The sequence below is a fragment of the Diabrotica undecimpunctata genome, chromosome 3, assembly GCF_040954645.1.
Source record: "Diabrotica undecimpunctata isolate CICGRU chromosome 3, icDiaUnde3, whole genome shotgun sequence".
Taxonomy (NCBI): domain Eukaryota; kingdom Metazoa; phylum Arthropoda; class Insecta; order Coleoptera; family Chrysomelidae; genus Diabrotica; species Diabrotica undecimpunctata.
Genome location: NC_092805.1, coordinates 153,035,780 through 153,049,826, shown reverse-complemented (window position 1 = coordinate 153,049,826; position 14,047 = coordinate 153,035,780). Strand labels below are relative to the sequence as shown.

The 14,047-nt window shown below is 32.0% G+C and overlaps 1 protein-coding gene across 3 annotated transcripts in view; it reads left to right on the top strand.

Moving 5' to 3' along the window:
• The window catches only part of LOC140437603 (alpha-tocopherol transfer protein-like), a 62,124-nt gene that overhangs the window by 24,720 nt on the left and 23,357 nt on the right, over positions 1 to 14,047 (top strand). Inside the window, exons 1-2 of one of the 3 annotated variants that reach the window (XM_072527212.1) lie at positions 4,188 to 4,296; positions 13,718 to 13,865. In XM_072527212.1, coding sequence (XP_072383313.1) covers positions 13,727 to 13,865 — 139 coding nt within the window. In that variant the 5' untranslated portion in view covers positions 4,188 to 4,296; positions 13,718 to 13,726. Of the gene's footprint in view, positions 1 to 4,187; positions 4,297 to 13,595; positions 13,644 to 13,717; positions 13,866 to 14,047 lie in introns of those variants that run through there. The other 2 variants (XM_072527213.1, XM_072527211.1) reach the window with 2 other exon arrangements.

Here is a 14,047-nt window from a genome sequence, read left to right as displayed (position 1 = left end):
CAATCCATCGATTCGGAAAATGATTACTCAACCAATTACGACACCTTCTATCAAAGTGTGGTGTAGGTCCATCGTGCATCAAAAATAAAGATCTTCGCTCGTTTAGCGTTAAATATTCTAATATCTCGAATAAGGAATTGTTTAAAAAATCAAGATACATATCACCATTTAAATTTCCAGGTAGAATATGATAACCTATTTATTTGTTACCTAAAGTTGCTGCCCAAACATTAACTTTAAATGAGTGTTGGTAATAAGATACCCTTTTGACTCATGGATTCTCATCACACCAGTAGTGTGCATTATGGGAGTTAAACATACCTTGTCGCGTAAAGGTTGCCTTGTCCGTAAAAAGAATGCATTTTAAAAAAATTGGATTGTGGGCTGTCCTTTGTTGCAATGTTTCACAAAAATCCACTCTAACCGGTAGATCATCTGCCAAGAGCTCTTGGACTCGTCTGTAATGATAAGGATGTAATTGCTGTTCTTTCAGTATCCGCCAAGTACTTGAAGAAGAAGTATTTGTTTGTCTTGCTATATTCCTTACGCTAACTGTTGGATCTTGATCAAGTAAATTTAAAATATTATTTTATTTATTAATTGTTCTTGTTGTTCTTGGTCTACCAGAATTTATTTTATTTGGTCTCACATTCGCAGTTTCTCGACAACGTCGCTCAACGGCTCTAAATGTTTTTTTACTTGGAAAGTTTCTTCTAGGAAGCTGTTCTGCATAACGTGTCACAGCTGCACTAGAACATCCTAAACATTCGCCTAAGGTTAATAACATGTCAGTGTATTCAACATTTGAGTACATTTTGATTTGATTTTACAAATAACAAGGTTTCAAAACTCTAATTATTGTTGATTTATCGTCATAACAATTAATAAATGTCAGATTTCCATGGCACACTTATAGAGGTATACCTATTAGAACTTTATCATTACTACCAGCATCAATTATTACTTCATAATTTTCAAATCAAAATATTCCGAAAACGGTACACAGTATCGAGTTTTACCAAGATTACCTTTTTCGTGTAAAATTGAATGATGTTTAAGTTTACTTGAAATTTTGATTAATAATTATACTCTTAAAAAAGTTATATTGACTAATACTTAGTACGATCCGTGTAACTAGCGCCCTCTATGAGAATCAGATATAAAAACAAATTCATGGGATGTATCAACTTCCAAAACATATTCGTATAAAATTTCATTACAATGTTGCCAGTAGTTTCGGCAAAATTCGACGCTCTGTATCTTGAAAACGGATGGCGTTACAAAAATTTTTTACTAAGCAAACCCCAATTATTTTTCAGTTTTTTACCTACCCTAGAGACAGGGTTACCTTTTTTTGAAACACTCTGTATTTGATGTTAAATACTAAAGTATATATAGTATAATTATAATAATATAAGTACCTATAAGACTAAATTATATAAAAACGTGACAAAATTTTACTCAAAAAACATAGAAAATCTTTTAAAATGACAGTTTGTAAAATTATTTTTGTTAATTTGTTGCTTAACCGTGTACTTCCCAATTTTTTTATTTGAAAAAAAAATTCTACTTTTGTATACTTCCATGATAGGATTTAATTAAAACATTTTTGAAGGTTTTTTTTTAATTCTTTAAATTTCCTTATTTCCTTTGTTTTAATAGGGTTTGTGACTCTCAAGTTACAATGGGAAAAAAAGTTAAATTTTATAAAAGTCCACAAAGCAATTAGAATTGGGCGTAAATCACAAATCTACATTACGTTTTTCACATATTACTTTTGGCACGCATAGGCATCCTGATTTCTTGCAACGACCGCGCTTGTAAACTCCGGTTATGCAACGGTCTGTTGTCGTACGATTTGACTGCTCTAAGAACTTTGAAAGTTCTTAGAAACTTGTCCTACCTTTCTTTTTCATACCATTGTCGGTAGAGAAATTACATCCTTTCAATCTGTTTGGACGCACCATACCTACAAAGGGGAATACCCAACTTTCCAGTTAAATTTGCAATTGCATACTGTAAACCAGTTATCAAAATATATCGTATGGTAAGCATTTTTTGGAATTATTCTGGCCAATCGAAGAACCACATTTCCGCTGACTCCAAAAGTTGGTAAATATTCTGGATGCTCTCCTTTATCAGAATACAGTTTAAAATTATATATAATTCCGTTGGTATCGCATAGGAGAAACGCTTTATAGCCCCAATTTTTGGTTTGTTTTCTATATATGTACATTTTTAGACTATGTTTGGCTTTGAAAGGAATAACTTGTGCATCCACTGATAGTTTTTCTGTCATTGGAATTTTCCGAAAATTTGCCTTAACTGATTCTAAAACTTATCTCCGGGAATTATTTGACTATTGTCATTGAAGTGGTTATTGTTTTTTATTTGTTCCCAGCGATTTAGACTCATAGTTTCTGCAACAACTGAAATTTGAGTAGACGCTTTCCAGTACATTATATTTGAGGGTAAACTATACACTGACATGAACAAACGTACACCGAAAAACTATTCTATTTCGTTCTTGTCCACATTTAAAGATTTTAGGTGTTCTTTTGGGTAGAATACAAATTTGTTTGATAAACGATATTGTCCAAAATATTGTAATCTATCAGTGTTATAAAATATTTGATTGGAGTATACGAGCTTTCAAGTCCTGGTGGTAAACTACCTTTCCAAGTTTAAATTGGCTTTACAGAATGACTACTAATTCGTTTGCATGTGATATTCTGATGATTGGACACATCATTTTCGTCGTCGTCATCCTTCTTTTCATTATCATCTTCCTGGTTCTCATTATTGTCTTCCATATCTCCCACGCTCAATTCTTTCGAACAAACATTTTCTGAAATATGTACCACTTTATCATCGTCACTGTCGAATTCTAGAATGGAATCTTCAGAGTCATATCCACAAATATCTATAATTTGATTATTATTTAGTTCTTTTTTACAGCTATTAGTGTAACAAATTTAAAAACCTATTTGTGTAAAATCATAAAATTATTTTACACAAATAGGTTCCATTTTTGTTAGGTACCACCTGCACAAATAAATTATGGTATACATTACGGTCCATTGTAACTTTAAAGTTACACAACACTTTTTACTGAGATAATACTTAATATTTTATTATCAGATCAGACCTATATTTACTACAATAAGAGTCAAAATGTATTTACTTTTAGTTTTTTTTTATTTCGTCAGCTAGTATAGAAAGTACTTGAAATTGTGATCAAAGTCTCTATTACAACGCCGCAACACTACTAACGACAACGACAACACACGACAACTGTTAGAACCCATGGTACAATGAATACACATGTGTATTCATTGTACCATGGTTAGAACCCATGTATAAAATATGACCTTGTGTATGATTGGAATGTTTTGTGGAAGACAGCTGTCTGTAACCCTATAGAACCAATGGACGTTTACGGAAATATCAGGTTTAAAAAGTATTTTACGACTCTTATTCCATATATAACTTAAGAGTTACAAAGTGCAATACAGGGTAAATAATTGCAAAAATAGCTTCGAAAGCAAATTTTTTTAAAATTAAAAACTTTTCTAAAATTGCACAAAAACTTTTATTTTGCATGATAATAAGGACAATATGACATGTATTCAGGTACAAAAACTTCAAGAAGTTTCATTTAACAGTTATTGCAAAATTGAAATTTTGTATCCCACAAAACTACAACGTTATACTATTAGGCGTTGTACAACGCTATTATGCGTAAACTATTAGGTCTACATAAATTCTAAAAGCAAAAGAAATGACGAGAAAGGTGTATTTATTTATATTAAAGAATTTCTATTGCTTTTCCTTTAGTTATTTTTGTATATTTCTGGTAAAGTTTTATTTATATTATTCTTCAGCATTATCCATCGAAATATTTTTGTTCAAATAACCAAACTATAAACACCAACGAGACATTTATTATAATTAACAAATTAGAATCAACTAACGTCTTGTGTATCCTTAAATTAAGTTCAAATTTCTCAAAACAAAACCAACCAGTTAAAAAATTATTATAAAATCTATGTCAATGTCACCAATTTAAGGTGATGAAAGAACTACATTATTAAACATCCGATATTATAAATATCTGCGTATACTCACGTATTTTTGTGGAATGAATTAAAATTTGTTATGCAAACAATCAGCCTTTATTTGTGTTGTGTCATAACTTAAATCTAGCAATAGTTTGGTTTGACTTAGAGCATAAATTATTAGTTCTCTTTGAATAGCAAGATTCAGAAGAAATAAGTTCACATTATTTTAAATTATGTAAGTGCTTAATCTACAGATATAAATAATATAATATTTTATATTAACCGCGCTTACTACTAAGGTTTTTACCGAAATGATCAATATTTGTGTTGAGTAAATGTTTCCTTACTAACTATAGTCGAATTCATTGTTTTTACAACATACACATCTATCCTAATTCTAACTCTTAGTAAGTTTATCCTCTTACCTGTGTACCACTGACTATAGAGCGTTCCAAATTAAGAAAATAACATTAGGCTTATAGAGATCAGTGTTGCCAAAACTCTCAGGCATGCGATTTACTAGATTGTCGATATATTTTTCGAATTTCCATTTTCAATTAACATTTAACTGTAAAGTTAGAATAACAACTGAAGAACCACAAAGCACAAAGCCATATTATCATTATGTAATCTCAGAGAATGACATAAAATCGCTGACATACGCACACCGTATTATTTTAAGTTGAAATTAGTAATTAGATATATGCATTCCAAGCGGTCCGTTTATTTGCTTTTAAATCTTTAATAGCCGGCAAAGTTCATGATTTAACTAAGCAATATTTTCTACTGATTTCTATGATTCATGGTATATGATATTCTTACCGAAAAACAAATAAACTGTCGTTACTATAATTAAAATAAGATAAAATAAAATTATCTTTTGTAAATAGGTACTATTTATTTAATTAAAATCATTTTCCGTACTTTTCATCTCTTGTTTCGAATGGACATTTTTGGTGAATTAGGTTAAAAAACATTAATTTAATTCATGTCTGTGAAAACTAAAATACAAATAAATTATACAACCCTGAATCGTGCTTGCGTTCATCGTGGCATCGCTGCGCTTCTGCCGTCCATAAGAAATACATGGCCCTATCTCCGCAATGTTATTTTCTTAACGTGGAACGCTGTATAGTATATGTAAAACACTACCTTTTTTCATTTGATCTATCTGCAAATTACATAATGTAATGCAAGTATGTGGTCAAAGAAGGTGTTTAGCTTAGGACCATATCCATTAGCCACAGATCATAAATGGTACACCACTGACTCAAAATTAAATGTATTGTAATCTTACCTACTTTCAAGAGTAAGCACTTGTTTGTATCAATTTTCTTCGTTCAGCATTATGTTAAACAATAGAGCTGTTTGGGCGTCTTCTTGTCTTGCAACGTTATGGATCTCAAAGTTGTGTCTTCATTTTTTTATTATTACAGCTGCTTTGGTATCAATGAGAGTACGTTGTACCAATTGGACTAGTTTTTTATTATTATCATAAGCACCAGACTTTTATATAGTTTTTTTCTGTTTCTAGGTTCCGTTTCTATTCTAGTTTTATATCAATTTTATATTCGTGGCTCTTTCCTGAACGTGTATGTGATCATTAGTAGATCAGTTTGGCAGAAATCGGCCCTGGTATATTTGTAGCATTCTCGCTGATTGCTTTTCTTGTGAATGGGATGTATAAGGCCCTATTTTGATTCTGCATAAGCATCTCAAACTGTGAACTTCATCTGCATTCCGTTGCTGTTTATTTGTTTAAGTTCTTTTTTATATTTTCCCATCAGTTTTTCCAATCAATTTAAACATTTTTCTTTTCTTGTGTATTAAGTTTGTGTTCATTGCTAATTTCCCCTATTTTCTACGTTCTTAAATTCATAATCCATTCTTATTGCCGAGTTCGTTTACCATTTATACCGAGGTTTGGATTAGACTTATTAGTACTACTAGTTTTGCTGAGTGGTAGCTGTTTCTGTTTCATCACCTCAATATCATCATCATTCTATCTTTACAACCCTGCGTCCTAGTCTCTTCAAGAATTTCCCCCCAGTCGTCCCTATTCGTGTCTTCCTCCACCAAGTACGGATTCCCATATTTTTCATGTCTTCATCGGTGTTATTAAGGAACCTTGTTCTGGGTATTCCTCTTTTTCTTTGACCAATCGTTCTATCAAGGAGCGTTTTTCTAGCTGGGGTATTTTGTTTCATCCGCATTACATGCCCTATCTACCTCAAACGTCCTATCTTAATATGTTTTGGTATATTCTATAAAGTTCAAAGTTGTATCGTCTCCTTCATACTCCATTGTCATTCACTGCTTCATAGATTCGCCTTAGTACTTTTCATTCGAAACATTGTAACATATTTTCATTACTTTTTGTTTTATGACATACGTATTACTTTTTGCAGAGTCAAATTGAAAAGTATACAGGAGAGAGGGTCTCCTTTGCGCAGCCTGTTATTTGTTTTAAAATGTTCAGACAATTCCCCCTAAATTCGTGCTTTACATTTAACTTTTTCAGGAGTTAGTTTTGTTAAATTTACCACTTGATTTGGTATGCCTAGCTCTTTTCTTGCTTTGAATATTACTCTTCTCTCTTCTTCCAACAGAGTCGTAGGCTGCTTTTTAGTCTATAAATATGTATTGAGTACCAATGCCATAATCCAGTGTTTTTTCTAAATTTTGTTTCAGGGTTGCAATCTGATGAATTGTCGATTTACTACCTCCGAAACCAGCCTGATATTTTCCTACTATCCGTTTTGCATATCGTGCCATGCGGTGACATAGTACATTGGAAAATATTTTATACGCTGCATTTAGAAGCGTAATTCCTCTGTGGTTAGAGCATTCAAAGATATCTCAATTTTTGTGAATGGTGCAAAGTATTCCAATATTCCAATCATTGGAAAGGAATTTTTGTGTCCATATTTCTTTTATAAGCTGCTGTAATGCCATTATGGTATCGCGGCCACCTTCTTTATATAATTCCGCTGGGAGATTATCTCTTCCAGGTGATTTTGTTCAGGCTAGTTTTTTAACTGCATCTTTAACTTCAAGAGTTTGAAGGTTCCTCTTCCCTCTTGTCTGTTCCCTTTACCTCTTATATTTCGTCTTTCAGATTTTCTTTTTCTTCCTCTATATTAAGTGCCTGGTTAAAGTATTCCACCCATCTATTCAATACATCTTTCCTTGTTGTTAACAGGTTGTCATTCTGACTTATGCATTGTCTTGTGGTTGCCTTGAAGTCTTTTCTGTTGATATTAATTCCCTTATAGAATGCATTGAATTTCTTTTCTCTGTTGAGATTTTCTATATATTTAAGTTCCTTCATCACCTCAATATGCAGATGAAAATCCACGTGATTTTTCCTTATGATTTTCTTTCGCTAGAATAAAAAACAATTATATTTGCATGATTAGTTTAAACAAGTATGTTATAAATATTGCTTTGAGTACCTAGATGATCAATGTTCATTATAAGTCATAAATACAATATTTTTTAATAGTAATGATATAATTAATATGCGTCTACTTGGAAATCAAATAATTTCAATACCAAGTTACAAAAACTGTTATAAATGGAGTAATTATTTATAATGAAAACTAGCTTCTTTATGTTCATTAACGAAAATATTAAATGATTTATGAAAATACGTAATAATGATTCACCATAAAAAAGGCAATAATTAACGAGAATACAATTTTTTTTAATTTTAATTCTTTATAAAAATAAAATTACATATTGAATAATTTTTTAGAAATTATTCTTTCCATCGTTTTTTCGTAAAAATTCTTTCGTTACGGTTTATACATGCAATGTATTAAAACCAATTTTCTTTAATAAGAAACAAAATTAATAATAATCTTTAATCCATTACTGCCAACAAAAAATGGGTGCATGTTTACAAATGCAAATATCTTTGTGTTGGTTTTTTATAAAATAAGAATGACTTCTTAATAAAACTAAGAACAATTATTGAAATTAAAAAATTATCTTCTTCTTCTTCTACTGTATAAAAAATTCTGATTGTTAATTGTCGGACTGATACTTCTATGGAAGATTGTCATTCTATCTTCTTCATTACTTTTTCTACCGATTGGTGATTTGTCTATTTCCATTTTGACCACACGAGTTCTCCTTCATTAGGCTTATGTTGCTATTCCATTTTTTTCTATTTAGACTACACTTGTTTATATACTGTACATTACATTTTCTTCTAATGTCTATGCTCCTCTTTCGATTCCTTAGCGTAAATATTCTCAGTAATGTCATCTCCGTCATTTCCAGTATGCTAGAATTACTTAGTAATTATAACTTTTTTCCTCCCAAAGAACAAGTCTATAATAGACTATATTTTGTCAAACAGAGAGTTCTACTCTTTTTATTTGGATGTAAGTTGAGGATACTTTGTAGTGTAATATGATCAAGAAGACCAATGAGCAGTTCTATTACATTTATCAACAATTGAAGTGGATATTATGAAAATGTGTATTTTATTTTTTGTTTATAAGGTCAAATAGAAAAATGGAGTGATATAAATAAAGATTTATTTTTACTTCGTATTGTCATACAGATAAACCGAAAGAAAGAAATTCTTTACAAAAAAAAATAAATAAACAAAAATTGTAAAATTAACAACCTAAAATTTCTATTCCTGCTCAATGTCTAATATCCCGAAAAGAAAAATTAATAGTGTGTGGATCCACCTTTGTGTCGCCTTAGTGCTCTAACTCTATTTGGAAGTTCTGCGGTATACGTTTCCAAATTGCGCGTAATGTATTGGCCAACTGATCTAAGGTTTGGGGCGGTTGAAGGAGCCTATTTTGTTCCCTAGACATTTCGGCCCAAACATGTTCAATGCAATTCATATCAGGTGAACACGGTGGCCACTCCATTCTTGTAATTCCATGAGCTTCTATACACTCGTTGACAATTCTCGCACGGTGAGAGCGAGCATTATCATCAATCAGAACAAATTGTTCGCCAATTGCACCAAAAAATGGAACAACTGTTGGTACTATGACTGTCTCGATAACGTGTAGCAGTCATTGTCTCATTAATTAAGACGACTATATCCGTGCGACCGTCAAAACATATGCTTCCCCAAAAGCAAACGGATCCACCTCAAAAAAGAGTGGTTGTAAAATTTTCATTGTAACGTTTCAGCTTTTCATTGTAACGCTGTCCTCTTTTCCTTCACACCAATATTCAGCCATCATTCGTATACAAACGAAATCTGGGCTCGTCAGTTTAGAGACAATTCCTCCAATTTTCGAAATTTCACTGATAGTCATTGCCAGCGATATCTGCATGCACGCTGCTCCCTAGTTAGTCGTGGATAGGTAGCGCGCCGTCTAGCCTTAAATTGGATGCATGTAACCGTCTTCTGACAGTTTGACTGAAAATCGCTCGTCCAGTAGCATGCCTGAAGATACTGTTAATTCTGGAAGCCGTGAATGTTGGGTTTCTTCTTACCGTCAGAACTACAAAACGGTCTTGCCGATGAGTTGTAGATCGTTCTCTTCCTCCTCCATGCCTATATGTTGCAGATCGAGTTGCTACATACCGATTTCATGCACGACTTATCACACTTTGCGACACATTTAGCCTCATAGCAACCTCTTGTTGAGTTATGCCTTGTTGGATCCAGCGAACTAATTGCTCGAGCTGCACTAGTTCTAAACGTCTTTGCGGCATAATGTTTTTGTGATAAATAGATTTCTTGACTTATTGATAACTGGTAAAGCCAATACAAGCACTGTTACACGAATGATATATTCATGTTTGGAACAACATGTCTCTCTTTGTACGAGATAAGGGCCGATAGGAATAGGAAGAAAAAAACCCAAATGGTAACAGTTGTCATTACAAGAACTATAGTTTCATTCAGTAATGTTGTTACTAGATTGCTACTAGGCACTAGCTTTCCTACAGTAATATTTACACTTAACATAGGTATATTAAGCTCGAAAAATTCTCTATTGTTATACTATTTTCACTTTAGTAACTCAAAGGATCCTTTTAAGACTCCCTTTTGTATATGTGTTGTCGAGGATTTGGATGACCTTGATATTCACATGCTGAAGTAGACGTTGTTCGTGTTTGCCGGCACATTTGGCAACTATTAGTTCTACCTGTCTCCATATTCAGATTTCGGTGGAGGCAGCTATATATTACGTACCATTTGTCATCATCACTGGTCTTTAGTACCGTATTTTAAAACGTCTGTATTAGTTCAATGTTATTTTTACTGCCGGATCCCTAGAGCTACGCGGCATATCTATACTGACCTTTACATTTGTTTGTATATTCCCAACTACATGGATAGTTTAGAATGTCTTCCATGTCATCCAGTTCATCTTCCTAAATTTTATGTTGATTTCTTCTCTCTTGGTTTTGACGTGAACATTCCAACGCAAATGTAACCCCAGGTATTTTGCAAAATTTGCAACAGAAACCTGAATTTTATCTATTCTCATAGGTTAATATCTCTCTATTTTATGGGTGAATTTGACATGCACTGATTTTTTAACATTAATTTTAATGCTTAATTTTTTTGTCATATAATTGATTTTATTCACAGAGATCTACAGTTTTCTTGCAGCTTCTTCATGATCTTTTCCAACTGATAGGATAGTTTCATCGTCAGCGAAAGTGCCCATCATATCTTTTACAAAGTCTGGAATAATATTAGTGTATAATAGGAATAGAGTAACGGTTACAATATACTACATTGCTATGAAACTACTGCAATAAAGATTTTACTATGTTTTTAACTACGGTTTATTATTGCATTATTCTTAAAAACAAAAGATATCCACAGCATCTTAAGACCAAAGTATACAATCAATGCGTACTCCCTGTTCTCACTTATGGTTCCCAAACGTCGACATTTACAAAAGCAAACATGGACAAAATCATAAAAACCCAAAGAGCAATGAAAAGACAAATGTTGCACATAAGATTAATGGATAAAAAGAGAAACGAGTGCATAAGAGAGAAAACAAAAGTGAGTGATGTTAGACAAGAGGTTGCAAAATTGAAATGGAGATTTGCAGGACACAATATAAGACAAAAAGAAGACCGATGGAACAAAATTCTTATAAGTTGGAGACCGCGGGAATATAAACGAAGCAGAGAAAGGCCCCAAATGAGATAGGCAGATGATATCAAGAAGCACGTGGGCTCTAGGTGGATGACTGTAGCGACAGACAGAGAAGAATGGAAAAGGATTGGGGAGGCCTATGTCCAAAGATGGACCGAAGAAGGCTAATTAGATAGATATATTAGTATTGCATTACTACAATCTTATCGAAGTGTTACAAATTGTCGGAGATAATCATTAGAATATTTACAAATCTATATGTTTCTGTGCTAACCTATGACATTTAAGTTTTCCTTTTTGTTTTGGTAATATTGCGTGTAACAAAGAAATAAAGTAGCACAATGCTTATCCTTAAATCTATTAAATTTTGAAATAGTTAGAAAGTAAGTTATCATTAAAATATATTTTTATTATACTACTAATTGACCTTCGATGTTAAATAGTTTACTGTTTACGCTATTGTTTAACTCTTAAATTATTAAACTTTCATTTATTTAAGTGTCTATTAATAGACAAGTAACGTTAAAAATCATTACAAGTATAAGAACATAAATTTACTTCTAGAATAAAAATTTTTGTTTAGTAACGACTGTATATTATTTAAAATAATTTTCTTGGGTATATGTCAGGTTCTATCGGTCTGGAATTAAAACAATTCTATTTTCTAGTCACTTAATATTTCGCCAACTGATTGTTGGCTTCATCAGAAGTGCTCTACAAATTTAATAAAACAAAGAGATAAGCAACATTACGATAAAATTACATAAATATTTACTTACAGAGGTAGAACTATACACAAAAAAAGACATAACAAACATTTGTTTGACACTGTCACAATTAGACTGACAATTATTTTCAAAATAAGTTATTATACACATAAAACAACAAAAAGTGTATAGTAGACTGGATGAGTTTCTTTAAATTTCTATATATAAAAAATAAGGTAGCAGGTATATCGTAAATTAATATTGACTTAAATGAATTGTAGAATATTGCTGTAGATGCTGCTTAGCTGGCTCGTATCTGCTTTGTAATTTATTAAATTTTTTGTTTTAGTAATATAACGCATTTCCAGAAATCGCCTGTTTTTATAATTAGTTGCTATTTGTAGGATTTCAACATCGGTATAGTCAAATTTGTGACCTGTATTGATGGAGTGTTCGACAACAGCGCATATGTTTTTACCTTTATGGTAGTCACTTTTGTGCTGGGTAATACGTTATTTTAACCATTGGCTTGTCTGTCCAATATAGCAACCTCGCAGCCTAAACAATATAACGATCAGGTCGACACCATCTTAAACACGTTTACCTCTTTTAATAACAAAATTCAATTTACTGTTGAAAGAGAAACTAACAATAGTGTACCGTTCTTGGGCACTAAAGTAATCTGCACGAAAGATAATCATATAATACTAGACTGGTACCAAAAACCTACTGCATCAGGCAGATTTCTAAACTCTTTTTCTAGCCACCCAAACAACCAGAAATATAATACAGTTCTTGCTATGACAACTAGAATACTCAATATATGCGACGACCAGTTTCTAAATAATAGTTAGAGCAAATTACTTGAGATATTTATTATCAACGGTTATCCAAAGGCACTCCTTAAACAATTAATTTACAACTCACACTATTATGATGGACCATTGGATAAATATACTCCACAAAACTTTACATAGAAAAGATTACCCTTCGTTAATAATCTAACAAATAAGATTACAGTCCTCTTGAAATCGTACAATAACATCAGAATTGGTAGATACAGCGGTATTAGTAACAAAAGTATATTTATATACTACCAATATAATCTATAAAACACCGTGTTTAGCCTTCGAAGGTTGCTATATTGGACAGACAAGCCAATGGTTAAGATAACGTATTACCCAGCACAAAAGTGACTGCCATACAGGTAAAAACACATGCGTTGTTGTCGAACACCCCATCAATACAGGTCACAAATTTGAGTATACCAATGTTGAAATCCTACAAACAGCAACTAATTACAAAAACAGGCTGTTTCTGGAAATGTGTTATATTACCTACTAAAACAAAAAATGTAATAAATTACAAAGCAAATACGAATCAGCTAAGCAGCATCTACAGCAATATTCTACAATTCATTTATTTAAGTCAATATTAATTTACGATATACCTGCTACCGTATTTTTTATATATAGAAATTTAAAGAAACTCATCTAGTCCACTATACACTTTTTGTTGTTTTATATGTAAATTAACTTATTTTGAAAATTGTCAGTCTAATTGTGAAAGTTTCAAACAAATGTTTGTCATGTCTTTTTTTGTGAATAGTTCTACCTCTATTTATGTAATTTTATCGTAATGTTGCTTATCTCTTTGTTTTAATAAATTTGTAGAGCACTTGACTAAAGTGCTCAGAGCAAGTGACTAAAAAATAGAATTGTTTTAATTCCAGACCGATAGAACCTGACATATACCCAAGAAAATTATTATGTGGGTATATATATATATATATATATATATAAATGTAAATGTTTTCTTTTTAGTGACCATTTTTTTTGTTTTAGTAAATCAAAATGACTCTTGTTCAACCGAGTCCTGAACTTCAAATCCATATCAGACACGAACTCAACGAGGACGTTAATACACGAGAATCAGATTTAGAGCATATCAAAGAATGGTTAAAGAAGCAACCGCATTTGCCAGATACTTGGGGTAAGTATTTAATTTATATTTCCTACAGACATATTTATTGCTAATAAATAATTTAACATCCTGTATACGCACTGATTTTCTGATATTTCGGTTTCTGTGTAAATGCACTGGTCCAAAGGTACCACGGAGACCAGGAAGGCGAAGAATTTCCTGTCTGAAAAATCTACGTACGTGGTTCAATA